The following is a 19,827-nucleotide window of genomic DNA, read 5'->3' as shown; positions in this document are numbered from 1 at the left end:
TTCAGTAGGAAATCCAGTAATTTCCAATTTTGAAGCAAAAAATATCTCAAAACTGTCTTACTCTTTCACTTGAACTGTAATAGCCTTACAACTGGTCTTCCTGCATTTTTCTCTATTATTCCAATCCATTGAATAAGCAATAGTGGGAATTTTCAAAAGTGCAAAGATGTGATCACGTCCCTCCCCTCTCAAAATTCTTTAATAGCTTCTCACAGCAACCAGCATAAAATCCAAAGTCCTTAGCACAGTCTCCAAAGCCTTGCCCTATCTACCCCCAACCCCACATCTCCACTCTCATCTCAAGTTACCTTTCCCATTATTGACTGAGCTCCTGCCACAATACTGTTTTCTCATTTCCTCAAAAAATGTCAAACTCTTCCTGCTTCAGCCCCTATATGGTGCCCCCTCCTCCTGAAACTGTTCCCCATACTTTCCACATAGATTTCTTCCACTCATTTGTCAGGTTTCAGTTTAAATGTCGGCAAATCAAAGAAGTCATTTTTAATCTCTCTTTAAATAAAGTGGACTCCCTCCTCACATTTGGTAACTATTCCAACCCCCTTCTTCCTTCATATATCACTTGGCACAACTGGTAATCCTTATCCTATTGTGCTTGGTCTGTCTTCCTCACTAGAATACAGTCTCCATAATGCCCATTAGTTGTACTCATCACTGTATTTCCTACTTAAAAAAAAGAAGACCTGGTACCTTTTGCTAAATGTTTATTCAATAAACTAAATCATAGATGAACCTCTGCATGCCTCAGTGTCCTGACCTATGACAACTATTTTTATTCATAAATGTAGGAAGTATAGTAACTATACTAAAAATAAATAATGGCGAGTCACTTCACATTTGTGGGTTTCAGTTTCAAATGAAGCACTATTAGATCAGGGCTTTTCAGCCCTACTATTTTAGGCCAGAAAATGCCTGTCGTGGGGGCTGACCTATGTATAATAGGATGTTTAGCAGCATCCCTGACCTCTACCCATCATATGCCAGTACCACCCCTCTCCCTCAGTTATGACAACCAAAAATGTCTCCAAACCTTACCAAATATTCCTTAGGGGGCAAAACTGTCCCTGGTTGAGAAACGCTGAACTAAAGTAATGCCAAAGTGTTAACATTCAACACACTTAAAAGTAATACCAATCAACTCGACAGACATGAACTATCAAAAGTTCAAATTAAAACTAGTGAATCATGAAAAACACCAAAGGAAAATACCACTAATATTTAATTGAAACCCCCAAAATACTTCCAATGTCACACTGACACAGTAATTCTCTCATTAATTACTGAAAAAAATGCAATGAGTTTGTAGAGACTCAATGTTCCACAAAAAATAAAAATCTAAGAATACTATACATCCAAAGTGACAGATGAAATGAAAAATTAAAATAGAAAATCTAAGACAACTTCAACACTGCTATTTCTAGTTATAAACAGAATAAAAAAAAAAGTTTTGAAGTCTTTGGGATTAAAAACAAACAAACATAGCTTATTGACCTAGTAAGAAATACTTGAAGAGGTAAAATACTGAAAGTTCTACCCCTCAATTCAGAAGTAAGATCAGGCTATCTACTATCACCATGTGTATCAGTACTGCACTAGGAGTCCCAGACAGTGTAATATAGCAAGAAAATAAAAAGAATTTTAACACTGGAAGGAGACAATTAAAATTGTCATTACTGTCTACAATTGTCTATGTAGAAATGCAATCCAAAAGATTCTACTAATACAAACATCTATTAGAATTAGCAAGTAAATGGAAGAAGACTGCTGGATACAAGATTAATATACGAAAACCCTATTAGCTTTCTATGTATTAGCAATAAGCAAATAAATATGAAATTTAGCAAAATACAAGGCTGGGCACGGTGGCTCAGACCTGTAATCTCAGCACTTTGGGAGGCCAAGGTGGGTGGATTACCTGAGGTCAGGAGTTTGAGACTACTCTGGACAACAGGGCAAAACCCCATCTCCACTAAAAATACAAGAATTAGCCAGGCATGGTGGTACATGCTTATACTCCCAGCTACTGGGAGGCTGAGGCAGGAGAATCACTTGAACCTGGGAGGCAGAGGTTGCAGTGAGCTGACAGCATGCAATGCACTCCACCCTGGGCAAAAAGGGCGAAACTCTGTTTCAGAAAAACAAAAACAAAAATATAATTTACAATAGTATCAAACAATATGAAAGACATGAATAATTTAACAAAATATCTAAGACCCACATTCTAAAAACTAGAAAACACTGATGAGAACAAATGTAAAAAAACAAACAACAAAACAAGAAAACTCCCTAAATAAATGGAGATACATTTGATTTTCACAGACTGTAAGATATATTATTGTACAGATGTAATTACTGCCCAAATCCATAGATTTAATGAAGTATCAAACTCCCAGCAGGCTTTGTTTGTGAAAGTTAACACGTTGATTTCAAAATCTGTGTGGAAATCCAAAGGAGGTAGAATAGCCACGACAATCTTAAATAATAAAGTTGGAGGATGTACACTACCAGATATTGAGGCTTATTATGAGGCTACAATAATTAAGACAGTATGGAATGGCAAAAGTATAGATAAAGAATCTAGTCATTTGATTTATGTCAAAAGCACAACTGCAATTCAATGGGGGAAGAATGGGTCTTTGCAATATATGTTGCTAGAACAACTGAGTATCCACAGATAAAAATGAATTTCTATTTCACACAATTCACAACAATTAATTCAAAACAGATTCTACACCTAATTGCTAAAAGTAAAACAATAAAGCTTACAGAAGAAAACACAGGAAAATATCTTCATGACCTTGGGGTAGGCGAAGATTTCTTAAACAAAACAGAAGAAAATACTGACAAATTGAACTACATCAAAATTAAGAACCTGATGTTCTCATACTATTAAGAGAGTGAAAAGGCAAATCAAAAACAGGGATATCTGTGGTACATATATCCAACCAAAGTCTCGTAAGATATAACACTTTAAGAATTCTCAGGCCGGGTGCAGTGGTTCTCGCCTGTAATCCCAGCACTTTGGGAGGCCGAGGCGGGTGGCTCTCCTGAGGTCGGGAGTTCGAGACTAGCCTGACCAACATGGAGAAACCCCGTTTCTATTAAAAATACAAAATTAGCCGGGCGTGGTGGTGCATGCCTGTAATCCCAGCTACTCGGAAGGCTGAGGCAGGATAATTGCTTAAACCCACGAGGCAGAGGTTGCAGTGAGCCGAGATTGTGCCATTACACTCCAACCTGGGCAACAAGAGTGAAACTCTGTCTCAAAAAAAAAAAAAAAAAAAGAACTCTGACAAATCAGTAAGAAAAAGACAACCCAATAGGAAAACGTAAAAGATTTGAATGGGTGCATCACAACAAAAGATATCCAAATGGCTAATAAGCATATGAAAAGGTTTCAACAACATTACTCATCAGAGAAATACAAATTGAAACTGAGGCTGGATGCAATAGCTCACACCTGTAATCCCAGCACTTTGAGGGACTGGAGCAGAATGATCACTTGAGGTCAGGCATTTGAGAACAGCCAGTAACACAGCAAAACCCCACTACAAAGACAAATTAAAAATTAGCCAGGTGTGGTGGCACACACCTGTAGTCCTAGCTACGTGGGAGGCTAAGGCAGGAGGACCTCTTGAGTCCAGGAGTTTGAGGCTACAGTGAGCTATGATAGTGCCACTGCACTCTAGCCTGGGTAACAGAGCAAGACCCTGTCTTTGAAAAACAGTAACAATAACAACAAAAAAACCAAATAGAAACTCAGTAAAGGTACCACCATATACACCAAACAGAATAGCTACTATTAAATAGAGAATATGGAGCATTGGAACTCTCATTTGTAGCTAGCAAGAATGTATGACTTGGTACAATCACTTTGGAAAACTGTTTGGCGATATTTACTAAAACTAAACAATTACCTATCCTATTATCTAGCAATTTCACTTCTAGACATGTACCCAAAAGAATTGAATGCATATGTCCCCCAAAAGACATATACAAGAATGTTCACAGTAGTTTTATTCATAACAGCCCAAACTGGAAGCAATCCATGTCCATTAACAGCAGAATGAATAAATAAATTGTGGAATATTCATATAATAGACTACTACTATACAAAACAACAACAACAAAGAAGCAAAATAAAAACCAAAGTACTGGTACATGCAAAAACTTGGATAAATCTCAAAAGCAGACCAAAAAATGCTATAATTCTATTATTTCATTCATATGAAGGTTAAGAAATGGCAATAATTACAGAAGTCAGAACAGTGGTTATCCGGGGGAAGGAGTGGTACTGACTGGGAAAGGGAGCCACCAAGGATGCTGAAAATGTTCTAATCTTGATCACCAAATGGGGGTTATATAGGTATACCTATGTGTAAAATTGTATTGAGTTGTATACCTAAAATCTGTATAACTTACTGTGCATGTTTACCTCAATGGAAGAATCAGTAACAGAATATATTTTTATGGTTTGTTCATGTAAACAAATCATATTTAGAGTAGCAGGAGTTGCCAGCTAAATATATCCTCAAACTACAAAATAAAAGCAGTGATTATGATAGTCAACTGGATTCTGTATTCTATGATTTTCAGATCTGCATATAAACTTCTCCTACATACACTAATGAAATGCTTTAAACATCTCAAGTTCTGAAGTCTTAAACAATTTCTCACCACCAAAGTAATATTTTACAGTCTGGACTTTAATTATGAACACTGCACAGGAGTCATCCCTTTCAAAAATGGGAAAAGCCCATAGATATATTGCTAATTTGAGCCCTGCTGCTACTCTGTTCTGAGATTCCTCATGCTCAGGGCTCTAAGTACTTAGAAAAGACTCAAGAGTTAGTGTACAAACGCAGTACTGACGCCATTACTGTTTGTTTGTGTTTCTTTCTTTTCTTCCCTTTACTAAGGATTGAATATACTGGAGTAATTAAACTTATAATTTTTCCTTAAGAAGGAGATGGGGGAAAGCAAGCAATCCAACTGTCAACAAAGACCACTTATAGTGGTAAGAAGCTCATCCCGAAAAATTTAAAAAAAAATTCCTGTACATCTCTAAGACTTTTGGAGGACTCTCAAACTCTACAGCAATTATGGGAAGAATGTCATTAACAAAACTTCAAATACATTATTCTTAAAAAGGCTTCATCTATAAATTTAAACGTGAAAGTTGTGATGCCATTTCTCTTCAGGTATAATAACATTTTAATAAGCTCCTCTACGAGCTGGAGAACAGTTGCTTAATTTAGGAAAAAAAGGCCTCAAACTTTTCCTAGGCTAAGTAATTCCATGTAGTTTTTTTCCCCAAAATTCCTTTGCCTGGCAACTATACTTCTGAAAAAAAAAAAATCATAAAGAAAGCATAAATACTGCTCAACAAACATGTTCTCAGGAGTTTTTTAAAATGAATTTCAAAAACCTGGAATACCAACAGTAATAGGAACTTGTGGCAAAGCAATTCACTGTGCTTCTTTTTTTTTTTTTTGAGACGGAGTCCTGCTCTGCCACCCAGGCTGGAGTGCAGTGGCGGGATCTCAGCTCACTGCAAGCTCCGACTCCCGGGTTTACGCCATTCTCCTGCCTCAGCCTCCCGAGGAGCTGGGACTACAGGCGCCCGCCTCGTCGCCCGGCTAGTTTTTTGTATTTTTAAGTAGAGACAGGGTTTCAACGTATTATCCAGGATGGTCTCGATCTCCTGACCTCGTGATCCGCCCGTCTCGGCCTCCCAAAGTGCTGGGATTACAGGCTTGAGCCACCGCGCCCGGCCCACTGTGCTTCTTAAAATAGAGTATACTGTAAGAATCAAATAGGTTTTAGAATGATATTTAGGAATATGACAAAGCATGCACAATACATTAGGTTTTTTAAAAGCATGTTACTGCATAGTATATATATACATTCTAAATTTTGTGTAAACATGTATGTGTATAGAAACAAAGTAACTGTGCTAAAATGTAAACTGTGGTTCTCTTTAGGTGGCAGGGTTATAGGTAATTTTTAATTTATTCTTTCTTGAGCATTTAAACTTAATTTATATTGATTTTGTGATTAGATATTTTTTAGTCTTGTTTACTAAGTTCAGGTTGGATTGTAAGTGACCTGTTTGTTTTCCTCCTAATAGTAATCATCAAGTTCAATTATAATTGGTCCATTACTTAAATGCTCAAACTTTGGGTTTTTTTTTTTTTTTTTTGAGATAAGCCGAGATCACACCACTGTACTCCAGCTTGGATGACAGAGCGAGACTTGGTCTCAAAAAAACAACAAACAAACAAACAAACAAAAAAATAATTCTCAATTCCATTCAGGCATTTAAAAAGTATTTGTAGAAAGGCTGTACTATGCGTTTTTGTGGTGGGCTATCCATTAAAAACACAATAAATAAGATGCAGTGTAATGTGAAGGTTGATGTATCTGCCTTGATGTAACATGCCTCTGAAGATGGCATGCAATGGGCTTTAAAATACAATGTTTATTGTCATTATCAGCCTAAACAGTAATTTAACTAATCGGTGGTTCATTTGAGATGTCTGTATTTGTCACACACAATCCAAATAGCTGCAGTCATTGGTTGGAAGGCAGTCCCTGTGGAAACATCAATATGCAAAGAAGGGCAAGACCTAAAATCCTTCTGTTAACTCTCTACCCAGCTGTTAAGTGCATTTGTGAAATTAGAGTTGACCTATAAGTGCACTGTAATGTTTTAAAATGTAGTGTTTATAAAAAATCAATATGGTTAGGAAAGTGTACCAATTAGACAGCATCCGAGCAATTACAAAGTCAGTATTATGTCAACATACATTTTTATTACCCTGAGTCTAGTATTCATCTAAGACAGAACTCTCAATTTCCTATTAAACATGTCCTTCCCAAATTGCCAGCTTAAATCAATCAATATCTTCTCCTTGAATTCTGTGGTTAAATAAATGAGTGAAAGGTAGTAGGAGTAAATTCAGAAGAAAAATAATAGATTCTGTTTCAAATGAAAACCGATATGGGTAGTTGTAGAACTTAATTAAGGAGCAGATGGCATAGTCTCTCCCTCCTCAACTAAAAGTCAAAGTAGGATAATTGAAAAGGCAGGGGAAGCAAAAGTAATTTTAACACCATATACACTGAAGTACATCTCCAGGTGATCTGACATAACAGTGGATGTCCAGGAAGTAATTACAGTAAATAGATACTGACCAACTATAAAAAGTAAGTTTGCTCCCTTTAAACAAGGGCTTGACTATCACAGTGACTACGGTCACAAATAAAAGTACATTAAGTAGTTGTGGTTTCCATTAATCAAGAATCTAAAATTAATGTGCACACAGCGTAAAAGGTGGCTGTTCTCAAAGTGCTATTTCTGGCCACATAGACTTTACATGAGGACAGCCATTTTCAAGATCAACAGCAAATAATGTGCCCAAATGTGTGAACCTGGCTGGTGAGTTTTATAGTTTCCTATAAACATTCTAATTCTGTAGTATACATGAAGAAATGAATTCTACATAATGTAGAAGTTAGAATGGTTCTTATAGATCTTTGCACTAGTAAGAAAATTTTGGGTTTTTTGTTTTGTTTTGTTTTGTTTTGTTTTTTTATAGCATTCTCGCAGTTAAACACAAAAAATTTGCCAGGCTATTAAAGAAAAATTTTCTAAGCTAGTCCAACATATCTCTATGCAACATTTTGAACTATATACTTAACATATATTCAAAGGTAAATTATACTGTTTAATGGTTTGACCAGAAAAAAAAGGCAAGAAATGAAAAATTACAAAATCCAAAGGAAAAGTCACAATCTCATTCTACAGCAGATCTGCAGGTAAATTCTGATCCAATTTATCTTGGGAACTACAAGAACAAGTATGCAGCCTTCCTTCTAGAAGTAGCAGCAAAAAGTTCATTTAAGTGAAATGCACACATTAACTGAAGATTTGTAACATCTTATGTACTAGTTCTACTTCCACTCATAGCCACTGATGTCTCTCGCTTGGATATCCCATAGGCCAAACCTAAACTCATCACCTCTTAAATCCCAAACCAAGGGTTCTCTATCTTACTTGCTCAGGTTAGAAATCTCAATGTATCCTTGACTCACTCTTCTACTTTACTGACTAAACTCAAAAGTAAGACATGTTGATGGTATCTGAATCTGTTTTTCTTCATCCCCACTGCCACTATTCAGTTCACTGTATCATCATCACTCATCAAATAATTTCTTTTAAAGTGTGGTCAAATGTGTCAACTCTTTTCCACAGCCTGGATTCTCACTGGAGGTAAAATCACATTTATTGTTTTTGGTGGATTAGCCTGGATACTGTTTTCCCTTGGAGATTAGCATAGTCAGTGAAGAATCACAGGAGTAATAATAAAAGATAAAACTGCTGCTCAGGTGTGCTGGCACACACTTGTAATCCCAGCACTTTGAGAGGCTGAGGTGGGTAGATTGCTTGAGCCCACCCTGGGTAACACAGCGAAACCCCGTCTCTACTAAAAATACAAAAACTGAGATGGGAGGAGCACCTAAGTCTGAGCCTGGGGAGACTGAGGCTGTGGGGAGCCGTAATGATGTCACTGCACTCCAGCCTGGGTGACAGAGTGAGACCCTGTCTCAAAAGCAAAATAAAAACAAAAAACATATTATGCACATGAAAAAGTCAAGATTCTAATACATATTATTTGATGTTGATCTTGAAGATGTCTGTCCTAATGTACAATTTAGGTGGCCATAAAGTAAAACACATAAACCCATTCATGACAATGACAAAGGAAAGGAAGAAGGGAAGTGTTATGATCAGATGAAAAATAAATAGCTAGGTTTACCGGAATGCTTCATTCAGAATTTGATAATGAAAATGTTCTGGTGCCAATCCTATGACCACAGCATTAGGATCACTTGTTTGTATTCCTGGGAAGGGAAAAAAATAAAAAAAGGATTGTTGAAAATGCAATTAAAAGCAATGCCACATTTAAAACAAAGTGGTTTTAGTCAATCAAGTGCAAACTTTTGCTATAGCTATAATCTAAAATTTAATAGATTATCCTGCCCAGTGTACTTTGGAAGTATAAGAGAGAGTACACAGAAGGGGAGGGAGAGGGAGAAGGGGGTTGGGAGGGAAAAAGAGAGAAAATCTAACATTTTTCCATATTCCTTGTGCATAGTCTTAAGGGTACTCAGTAACTAGAAGATCTGAACTGAAAATTGTAACCTGATGTCCTCAAACAAATGACAATTTCTTACTTCAAAATGCTTTACTGATTACAATCAACAAGAACTGCCATGAGTTCCCTATGAACTATCAGATCAATAGCAACTGATTAGGGACTGAGAATCTAAGAGGCAAGGGAAATTAGACTTTCTAATTGACACAACTGAGGTTAACACATTCATGATTAATATGAAATGCACTGCAGAGTCTACAATTTTCTACATAATGCCTTATCTACTTTTAGTTTCAGAAATATTATTTTAAAATTAAAGTATGTTTTAAGGCCTTGGCATCTTAGAACTTCAGACATGACAATCAAACAAGTACATTCTCCATTACAACTTTATTTATTTATTTTTGAGAACAGAGTTTCGCTCTTGTTGTCTAGGCTAGAGTGCAATGGTGTGATCTCGGCTCACCACAACCTCTGCTACCTGGGTTCAAGCGATTCTCCTGCCTCAACCTCCTGAGTAGCTGGGATTACAGGCATGTGCCAACCACACTCAGCTAATTTTGTATCTTTAGTAGAGACGGGGTTTCTCCACGTTGGTCAGGCTGGTCTCGAACTCCTGACCTCAGGTGATCCGCCCGCCTCAGCTTCCCAAAGTGCTGGGATTACAGATTTGAGCCATCACGCTCGGCCTCTCCATTACAATTATTAAAAGTCTGATTAAAGGTTCCATGGATTATCCATATGCCAATTCCTATTTGCCTCTCTTATTGGCTGCAGATATCCAGGCTTTCCAACTTCCTCCTTACCAGTAGCCATGAGTATTCTCCAGTAGTTTCTTTGCTAACACAATAAGCTATTCCAGACTCATCCGATACCTGTCCAGATCTGCAATCAGTAATTTCTCCAAAGAACTACAGTGGGAACTGACACAGATACCAGTCTGAGCACTGGGTTGTCATTACTTTAGGCTTTTCCAGCAGAAGATTACACAATATGTATTATTTAAAAGAAAAAGGAGTTGGTAACTATATTTTCTATTCAAAAGTAGTAATACACAACTTTTATTTAACTTACTTGATTTTTATTATTTGCATCTCTTTTCACTGACACTAAAATCTAATAGTTACTACTTTGCTTTGTCCTATATATACCTTTAATTAAAGAAAAAAAAAAGTATTACTAAAAACAATAAGACTCCTGAATGCAGTTTAAGATCTCTTTGTAGTTCTTTTGTCCTTAGAATTTATCCTACTATGAATGAACAGGTGAAAACACTGTACTTTAAAGTCATTTGAAGTAATTATTTTCTCTGAGTGGTTATGTCACCAACCTGATACAGAGTTAAGTTCATTTCTATTTGGAGGCTGGCTTTTCACTTGTATAATTGTCTTTTCATTGTATACAATATTCACACAGTTCCAAAGTCAAAATTATGTAATGGGGACTTTTTTAAAAGCCTCCTCTCTTAATCCATCCCCCTCCTCCCTTGCTTCCCCTTTAGGTAACCATTTTTATTAGGTTTTCATTTATCCTTCTTTGGCTTCCTTTTACAAATATAAGACAAATATATATGTATATCCATTTTCTTTTCATTTTCCTACACAGAAAATGTGTAAAGATTTCTACACCTTACTTTTTTCATTTAATATATCCTATGCAGAGCACTCCTTATCAAGAGATAGAACTCTTCATCATTATTTAATTTTCAGCTACAAAGCATTCCATTTTGTGAATATATCACAGTTTATTCAATCAGTCCCTTCTGATGAATATTTGGGTTGTTTCCAATCTTTTGTTATTACAAATAAGGTAGTAATGAATAACCTTGTTCATATGTCATTGTGTATTTCTGTATCTATATTTTAGAGATAGATTCTCACAAGTGCTGCTTCATATGTAATTTTGCTAGCTATTGCCAAATTCCTCTCCATAGGCTTTGTGTCATTTTATATTCCTGTCAGCACTCAGATGCTTTTAATAAATTTATTTTCTGTTTAATTCAGCAAAGTTGGTTTCTGTTTCTTGCAAATAATAATTCTGATTGATACACTGGCATATTTCCTATTAGTACTAGTTTTGAGATCTGCCCAACTCTATAGCCATGCTGAACTTATACTCCATTTTCTATATTGTGCCACTGCACTCCGAGTATCCTCAGAAAAGCAGCAATGTGGCAAAGCTTCATAAAACTATGATATTCTTCCAGAATCTGTTGACTTTTCCCAAGAGAAACACTTTTCTCTTGATTGAAAAATATTTCATATTCAATGTAAAAACTTCACACTATCCAGAATAACATTAAACAAAGAGATCCTGGTATATCTCATTTAATCAAGTTAATATAGTGGCTCCTGCATTGAGGATTAGCTTATAATACTCAAAGTAATTTTGACCTGTGTTTTTTCAAACCATGGGTCATGATCTATTATTAGATTGTAAACTAATTTGGAGGGCTCTAAGCAGCATCATAATCAAACAAAAAAATCAAACCAAAAAGAAAATAGAATACATGTTACACAGCAAGAGTAAGTATTGCTTAACTTACATAAAGACACACATATAGATACATATTAGGTTACTATGTAATGTGTTTCACTTACTATGGATTACAGTCAAAAAAGGTTTGGGAAATGCCAGTTTAGATCCAAAATATCAGTATTATCAAATGTTTCAATAATAACGGGGAAATCAGAATAAACATCTCTAAACATCCAGTTTTAAAAATGATTTGTAAGTACATATAAATACCCAGTCTTTAAACTTTCCAAATTTCCCCTACCTTTGAAATCAGATAGTGCCCGATCATCAACTAGCAGCATGGGTCTGACTTGTTTCTGCTCTAGTAAACTTCTGGCTGCAGTCAGAGATGTGAATATTTCATTTTCAGAGATATCAAATTCCAATTTTCTCAACCTTTCCAACAGGTCTTGCTTGCTCTCTTTGGTCGTATTAGTCACAAACCTAACGATTACAGAAGCACCACGTAACCTGGAGAGGGCAAAATTCAGATGTCAAAAGGCAGATTTACATTCTGGCCCTATAGAATCTCCTTATTTGTTAAAACTGTGCCAAATGTTTTTATGGCCAGCAACATGACAATGTCTAGCCTCTTGCCCCTGCAGAATGGCAGCTTTACAGTTTACATAGCTACTTACAGATGTCAATGTTCACCAGATGTAAAAAGATTTTTCTTTCAATCTACAGTAGAAAGCTCATCTTTAAACCAGTAAAAGCTCTGTCCAACAGGAGCACACTGATTAACAGAAATTCATTCCCCTAAAAAAGGCTCAGACAGAAACCATGTCAAGGAGTCAAGATAAAGTCCAACTGTGCAATAGATTTTTTTTTTTAATTTTAAACAACATGTTGTCCACTGCTTCTCCACCTATAAAATGAACATCATGACTCCTAACTAAATTGATAACTCCCAACTGATGCCTGCCAGATATATAAGTATGTATTTCTTGATTCCCCAAATGAAAGGTAAGCTCTTCGAAAGAAAGTGAGGTTTGTGTCAATCTTTTGCCCTAATACCTGGCACTGTGATATGAGTCACTAGATTTTCTGATTAACACCATCCTATGAACATTTTAAGGTTGGAAAAAACATACCACATACTAAGTATTGCTGATTTTGAAAACTTCTCTAAATTATTTTAGGATAAAGATCCTTAATATATGTTATTAGTTCTGTTGTGATGAGTTGATTTTTTTTTCAGGACACCCAGAAGCAAACATTCACATTCCGCTTACTTTAACACACTTTTACTGGGTATCTCATTTGTATCCAGACTTCTGTTTAGTACTGTGGTTGGTAGATGAGAAATATAAGACAGTCCTTAACCTTTAAAAGCGTTTAGTTGACGGAAATAATTTAAAAATTTCAAGTTCTTTAGCTAAACTTTATTTGAGGAGCTGCACAATCAATGTTAGACCTTAGGTAAAACAAGAGAGAGCAGCACTATGCCTGTCTGTGTGTGCTTTATTTTGTGATTCCAGGATTCATTTGTGATTTTTTCCAACGGTATTTATTCCATATTGTAGAATCTTGAGTTGTCATTCCCACATTTACATCACTCACTTAGAAAATGACATATACATAGAACAAAAAGACTGGATCAAAAGGCCAAACCTAATAAAGGCTTAGAAAACAATGTTTGGAGGAAATTATAATGCATACATCCTCGAGCTAAACCCAAGGCAGTTCCTATATATGGTAAGTTGGTAAAATGCCATCTTAAGGCCATCCATTTAGCTAATGATCTGCCGTGGTAAAATGGCACTTACAAACATATTTGTCAGCTGAACCTGGAGGATAGCTTGCCTTTTAAGAGCTTCCTGTGCGCCTGGCACAGCTGCATCTTCAATGTGAAGTGTGCCACTGAGATCTACCAAAACAGCTTTTAATGCACGGCGTGCTGCCATCCTTCATTCCCTAGGAGAGAGCAAATGAAATTAAAAATACAGTTTAGGAAACAATGGACAATTAAAAACTGCTAAGTCTTCAAAAATATCACTCATATCCAGAAAGATCCTGCTTAGTGTTAAGCCGCTTCCATTTTGGAGAAAACTGGTTTTAAAAATTACAAATCCAAAATTTGATCTATAAAACTTTTACAATACTTGGGTTAAAAAAAAAAAACACTTGAATTGAAGGAAAACGCTTACAGAGATATCATTATCTACTTTCAGGTTTTTAAAAAGAACTCTGGTGAACCATTCATTTATTTTTAAACATGAGAATAATGTACTCTAAAGAATAGGTGGATGAAAGGACTAAATCATTAGCAGAGTCTTCTTCATCTTTGGTTATGTATAATGAAAATATTCTAATTGCCCTTCTTTACTCCTGTAACCTGAAACAGAATACGTGGCTCTCCCTCATCCACCACTACCACCTCCTTCTTCTGCCACTCCTGGTGCATACATGGTACCTCTTTTGGGAAGCGGCAGCTGAGGAGACTCTGGCAGTCACCACGGCCAACAAAAAGCCCAAGGAAGAAGTCAAAACTGAGAACAACAATCACATTAATTTGAAGGTGGAAGGGCAGGATGGTTCTGTGGTGCAGTTTAAGATTAAGAGGCATACACCACTTGGTAAACTAATGAAAGACTAATGTGAATGACAGGCATTGTCAATGAGGCAGATGAGATTCCAATTTGATGGGCCATCAATCAATGAAACAGACACACCTGCACATTTGGAAACAGAAGATGAAGATACAACGGATGTGTTGTGTTCCAGTAGCAGACAGGAGGTGTCTAGCGAAAAGGGAACCTGCTTCTTTACTCCAGAATTCTGTTCTTACAGACGAAGATTACATTCTCAATCAAAAAATAGCAATTTGATTCCACCACATCCTGATGACTATAGTAATTTTCTCTATTCTTTCATTTCCTTCTTCCTCATTCCTTTATGGTACCTAAAGTAACTGGCATATGTGCACAAGCATATTGCATTTTTTAAACTAAATAGCCAGTGGTATGTTCTGACTGACATCAAGTGGAGATGGGATAGGGAAAAACACTGATTCTGTGAAAATACCCTTTCTCCATTAGTGGCATGTTCATTCAGCTATCTTTACATTTCAGTAAGTTATTTTGCTCTGTTTTACCGCCACCACCAAAAACCCCATAAAAATCCCTGCATATCTTGTTCAATTGGAGAATTTTAAGGTTTTTCATTTATCAATGTAAAACCAAAGACAATTTTATAACTTTTCCTGCGTAGCTATTACATACAGGGCAATCTGTCTTTAAGTAAGGATAAATTACTCAAAAAAAAAAAAAAAAAAAAAAATCCTAGTTTTCCCTTCAAGGCAAGCATCTTGGTGTTTACATAAACTTCTTGTTAAGAAAAAAAAAAAAAAAGAATAGGGCTGGGTGCGGTGGTTCAGCACTTTTGGGGAGGCCGAGGTGGGTGGATCACTTGAGGTCAGGAGTTCAAAACCAGCCTGGTAAAACCACATCTCTGCATCTCTACTAAAAATATAAAAATTAGCTGGGCATGGTGGCAGGTGCCTGTAATGCCAGCTATTAGGAAGGCTGAGGGACAAGAATGAGGCAGGAGAATCACTTGAACCTGGGAGGCGGAGGTTGTAGTAAGCCAAGATCGCACCACTGCACTCCATGCACTCCAGCCTGGGCGACAGTGGGAGACTCTGTCTCAGAAAAAAAAAAAAAAAAAGATTCCTTTACAGTGGAAAAACCTGCCAGATAAACTTTAAATCAAATGATCAAATTAACACCAGTAAATGGGACAAACCAACATCATGTGCTTCCTGAGAGAGACAACATCACCTGTGTAGAATACCCAATTAGATGTTCAACCCAAGTTGAATCACAAGGAAAAAGTCAGGCAATTCAAATTAAAGAAAATTGTACGAAACAACTGACTGGGTGAGGAACTGTATCAATTAAAGGAGTCTGAAAAGACACGGCAACTAAATGCAATGCATGAGAGTAATATAAAGCCAATGGAGCGAGGATTAACAATTAGTGACTTTAGGTGAAGAATATATGGTTTTTACTGCACTATTACAAACTTTCAACATAAAAAGTTTGAGAAAAATACTAGATCTCTTATCAAAGTGGGCAAAAGAACAATGTTTTCATACCTAATAACAGTGTGATATATAAATATACAAAATGTTTTTGTCCACGCTCATAACTCCCATACCCTTGGTTGAAGCGAACAGAATCTCTGACCTTCTCCTGCCCGCTTTTCACCTGCCCAAGGCAGAACTCTCATCTGATTGTGGGTCAAAAGACCCTCATTTCAGAGAGGTTCTGTCTCATACCCTGGAGGAAGGAATGCTGCAGAGGGATCAAGAATAATCTAAACAGGCCTTACTGGGTTTAGATCATGCTCTTTACATTCAATCACATTTTCACACAGTTGCGCATACTTCAATCATACCTATCCAATGAAGTCTCCATTGATAGGGTTCCATGGGGGCTTCTGGGGAGCTGATCACATGGAGGCTGACAGGAGGGTGAACAAGAATGCCCCCTTGTGCTGTGAGGGTGGCACACCCCAACTCCATGGGGACAGAAGCTCTCACTGGGGACCCTTCCAGACCTTGCCCTATGTATCTCTTCATTTGGCTGTTAATTTGTATCCTTTAATAAATCCTTGGTAATAAATTGATAAATGTAAGTGTTTCCCTAAATTTGGTGAGCTGTGCTAGCAAATTAATCAAACCCAAAGTGAGACGTGTGAAAACCTCAACTTGAAGCCAGTCGGTAAGAAGTTCCACAGGCCAGGACTCATGACCGGTGTCTGAAAATGGAGAAGGCAGTTTTGGAGACTAAGCCCTCAACCTGTGGGATCTGACACTATCTCCAGGTAGACAGTGTTGGAACTGAATTGGAGGACTCCCAACTGGTATCTGCAGCAGAACTGATTGCTTGCTTGCTGATGGGGAAAAAATCTCCACATATTTTGGGGTCACAGAAGTATTCTGTATTGACTGTTGTTGTGCTGGTGTGACAGCAGAGGAAAAACAGTTTGAATGTTTTCTTCAAGAATGCTAACAGTTATATAAAATGAAATTCCACGTATCTACCTCATCCCCAACTTAAGAACAGAACTAATGGCAATATTGCTGAAGCCTCCTGTAAGAACCTAGTCAGTTAAATTTCCTGGAAGTAACTGGTACAATTAATCTGTGATAATAATTTTCTTTCTTTTCTTCATATTTTTTACCAATTGCTTAGTTTTACCATTTTAGAATGTTATAAAAACGAAATCACAATGTACACATTCTTTCACAATTTTCATGATTTGTTTTGCTCAACATTGTATTTCTGAGATTCAGCCATGTTGGTGCCTTTTATATTCTACCAAAAGCAAAACCAACATCCACCTTTTGGAATTATGACTAGAACTGCATTTAACCTACAGGGCAGTATCAGGACAACTTATTTTTAAAGGAAATAAGATCATTATTATATTGCCATCCTATCCATCAACATACTGTATCTCTCCATTCACATAAGTTTTTTAGTTTTATAAATATCTACATAAATGGCTTGCATATATTTGTAGACACAACTCTATCATTGCTATAGTATTTTTTTTTTTTTTTTGAGACGGAGTCTCGCTCTGTCGCCCGGGCTGGAGTGCAGTGGCCGGATCTCAGCTCACTGCAAGCTCCGCCTCCCGGGTTTACGCCATTCTCCTGCCTCAGCCTCCCGAGTAGCTGGGACTACAGGCGCCCGCCACCTCGCCCGGCTAGTTTTTTGTATTTTTTAGTAGAGACGGGGGTTTCACCGTGTTAGCCAGGATGGTCTCGATCTCCTGACCTCGTGATCCGCCCGTCTCGGCCTCCCAAAATGCTGGGATTACAGGCTTGAGCCACCGCGCCCGGCCCATTGCTATAGTATTTTAAATTACCTTTTCTAACAGTTTGGTGTTGCTGTATTAAAATACATTTCTTGTTGTTGTTGTTGTCTTATATCCTTTAACCATTCCAAACTTTTTTTTTTTGAGACAGGGCCTTGTTCTGTCACCCAGGCTGGAGTGCAGCTGCATGATCACAGCTCACTACAGCCTCGACTGCCCATGCTCAAGCAATCCTCTCGCATCAGCCACCCAAGTAGCTGTTACCACAGGCATGCACCACCACGCCTTGCTAATTTATTTTTTCTGTAAAGATGGGGTCTTCCTATGTCTCTTAGGCTGGTCTCCACCTCCTAAGTTCAAGTAATCCTCCCACCCTGGCCTTCCAAAGTGCTGGGATTACAGGTGTGAGGCACCACACCTGGCCCCAAACTTTAATTCTAAAATAAGAAAAAAAGAAATAAAATTGTCACTTGTTGGTAATTATTATCCACATAGAAAATTATTGTCTACATAGAGAATTTTCTATGTAGACAATAATTACCAACCACAAGTGATAATTTTTTTCTATTTTTCTTATTTTCCGTTTTATTACTCTAATTAGGAACTCCATAATTGAATAGAAGTAGTGATAGCATGCATCCTTATTATATTCTTGATTTTTTAAAGGAATGCTTTTAGTATTCATACATTAAGTAAGCTTGCTGTAGGACTCTGCTGATATTTTAGCCATTTAAGAAAGTTCCCTTCTACTCCCTGTTGCTAAGAATTTTTGTCATAAATGGCTATTGGATTTTACCTACTACTTTTTCTGTATGCAATGAGATGATCACATTTTTTCCCCTTAAGCTGTCAATGAGGTCAATTAATATTAAGTAAATCCTGCACAAATCCAATGCAGTCCTGATATATTATCTTTTTTTACTTACTGCTAGATTCAAATACTAAAAGATTAGAAACAACCTAAATGACCATCAACAGAAGGCTAGTTTAATAAATTATGGTATTTGTCAGGTTTTTCCATATTCAGTATTTTTCCCTTTCACATTTTATTCTTTGGGGCTGAGTCATTAAAGAGGGTAGGGAGGAACAAAACTCTACCTTCTAAAAACAGGAGTATCCTCATATATTATTTCAAATTCTTCAGTGAGAAAGACTTGTTCTCTATTGATTTACTCAATCATTTATTTATGTAATCTGTATGGGCTCACAGATATTTATTCTGTTCTTTGTGCCATAAGCTAATACTATGTCATTTATTTTGTCGCTGAAATTGTTTTAGCTTTGGTCATTGAGAGCTCTCTCAGGTTGGCTCCTGTGCCTCCATCCTTTTGTTTTTTGAGCACTGCTTTGCTTTTGGAACTACATGATGCTCCAGACTCACCTTGTCTTTTCCTGTAAGCTGATAATTGATTACATTTTGATATGGTTTGGCTGTGTTCCCACTCAAATCTCATCTTGAATTGCAGCTCCCATAATCCCCACATGTTGTGGGAGGGACCCAGTGGGAGGTAATTGAATCATGCGGGCGGGTTCTCCCGTGCTGTTCTCGTGACAGTAAGTCTCACAAGATCTGATGGTTTAATAAAGTGCAGTTCCCCACACACGCTCTCTTGCCTGCCACCGTGTAAGACATGCCTTTGTTACTCCTTTGCCTTATGCCATGATTGTGAGGCCTCCCCAGCAATGTGGAATTGTGAGTCCATTAAACCTCTTTCCTGTAGAAATTACGCAGTCTTGGGTATGTCCTTATAGCAGTGTGAGAATGAACTAGTACAGATTTTTAGATGATTGGGAAAGAAAATATTAATATTTTGTAATACATTAAAATAATATGAAATTAAAGTTTTAGTTCCATAAATAAATGTTTTTCATTTCATTAAAAAAAAGTTTGTAGAAAAAAACTTTCTTTCCTGTTACCTAGATATCTACCTAACATTCTCAATTTTACTTTTTGGCCTGCAAAGCCTTACTATCTGGCCCTTTACAGAAAAAGTTTATTGACCCTGTGCTAGGGGAGGAGATTCCTACTGGAGAAGAGTGGCAAAAAAAAAAAACAAAAAAAAAAAAACCCTAAAACCAGCAAGCTAAACATCCTTAATTCCACTTACAGAGACGTACACATAACACTATGCCCTATATGGTCACAGAAAGTGAGTACGTATGTTCTCATAAAGAAAAAACTTGTATATGCTTCTGTTTAGAAGTGTAGGGCAAAAGTGGGCTCTGACAAGAAAGAAAAATAATGAGGAAAATACATGTGATTATATAAGAATAAGAGAACAGACCATAAATAAGTATTTAA

At 36.9% G+C, this 19,827-nt stretch overlaps 1 protein-coding gene across 4 annotated transcripts in view; it reads right to left on the bottom strand.

The window, feature by feature from the left end:
- HDHD2 (haloacid dehalogenase like hydrolase domain containing 2) overlaps positions 1 to 19,827 on the bottom strand; it is a 49,310-nt gene that overhangs the window by 14,081 nt on the left and 15,402 nt on the right. Inside the window, exons 2-5 of one of the 4 annotated variants that reach the window (XM_030925901.1) lie at positions 14,372 to 14,477; positions 13,503 to 13,613; positions 11,959 to 12,167; positions 8,841 to 8,925 (exon numbers count right to left, since the gene is read on the bottom strand). In XM_030925901.1, coding sequence (XP_030781761.1) covers positions 8,841 to 8,925; positions 11,959 to 12,167; positions 13,503 to 13,603 — 395 coding nt within the window. In that variant the 5' untranslated portion in view covers positions 13,604 to 13,613; positions 14,372 to 14,477. Of the gene's footprint in view, positions 1 to 8,840; positions 8,926 to 11,958; positions 12,168 to 13,465; positions 13,614 to 14,371; positions 14,478 to 19,827 lie in introns of those variants that run through there. The other 3 variants (XM_030925904.1, XM_010353556.2, XM_030925903.1) reach the window with 3 other exon arrangements.

This window comes from Rhinopithecus roxellana, chromosome 21 (genome assembly GCF_007565055.1).
Source record: "Rhinopithecus roxellana isolate Shanxi Qingling chromosome 21, ASM756505v1, whole genome shotgun sequence".
NCBI classification, from domain to species: domain Eukaryota; kingdom Metazoa; phylum Chordata; class Mammalia; order Primates; family Cercopithecidae; genus Rhinopithecus; species Rhinopithecus roxellana.
This window is presented reverse-complemented; position numbering and strand designations above follow the sequence as displayed.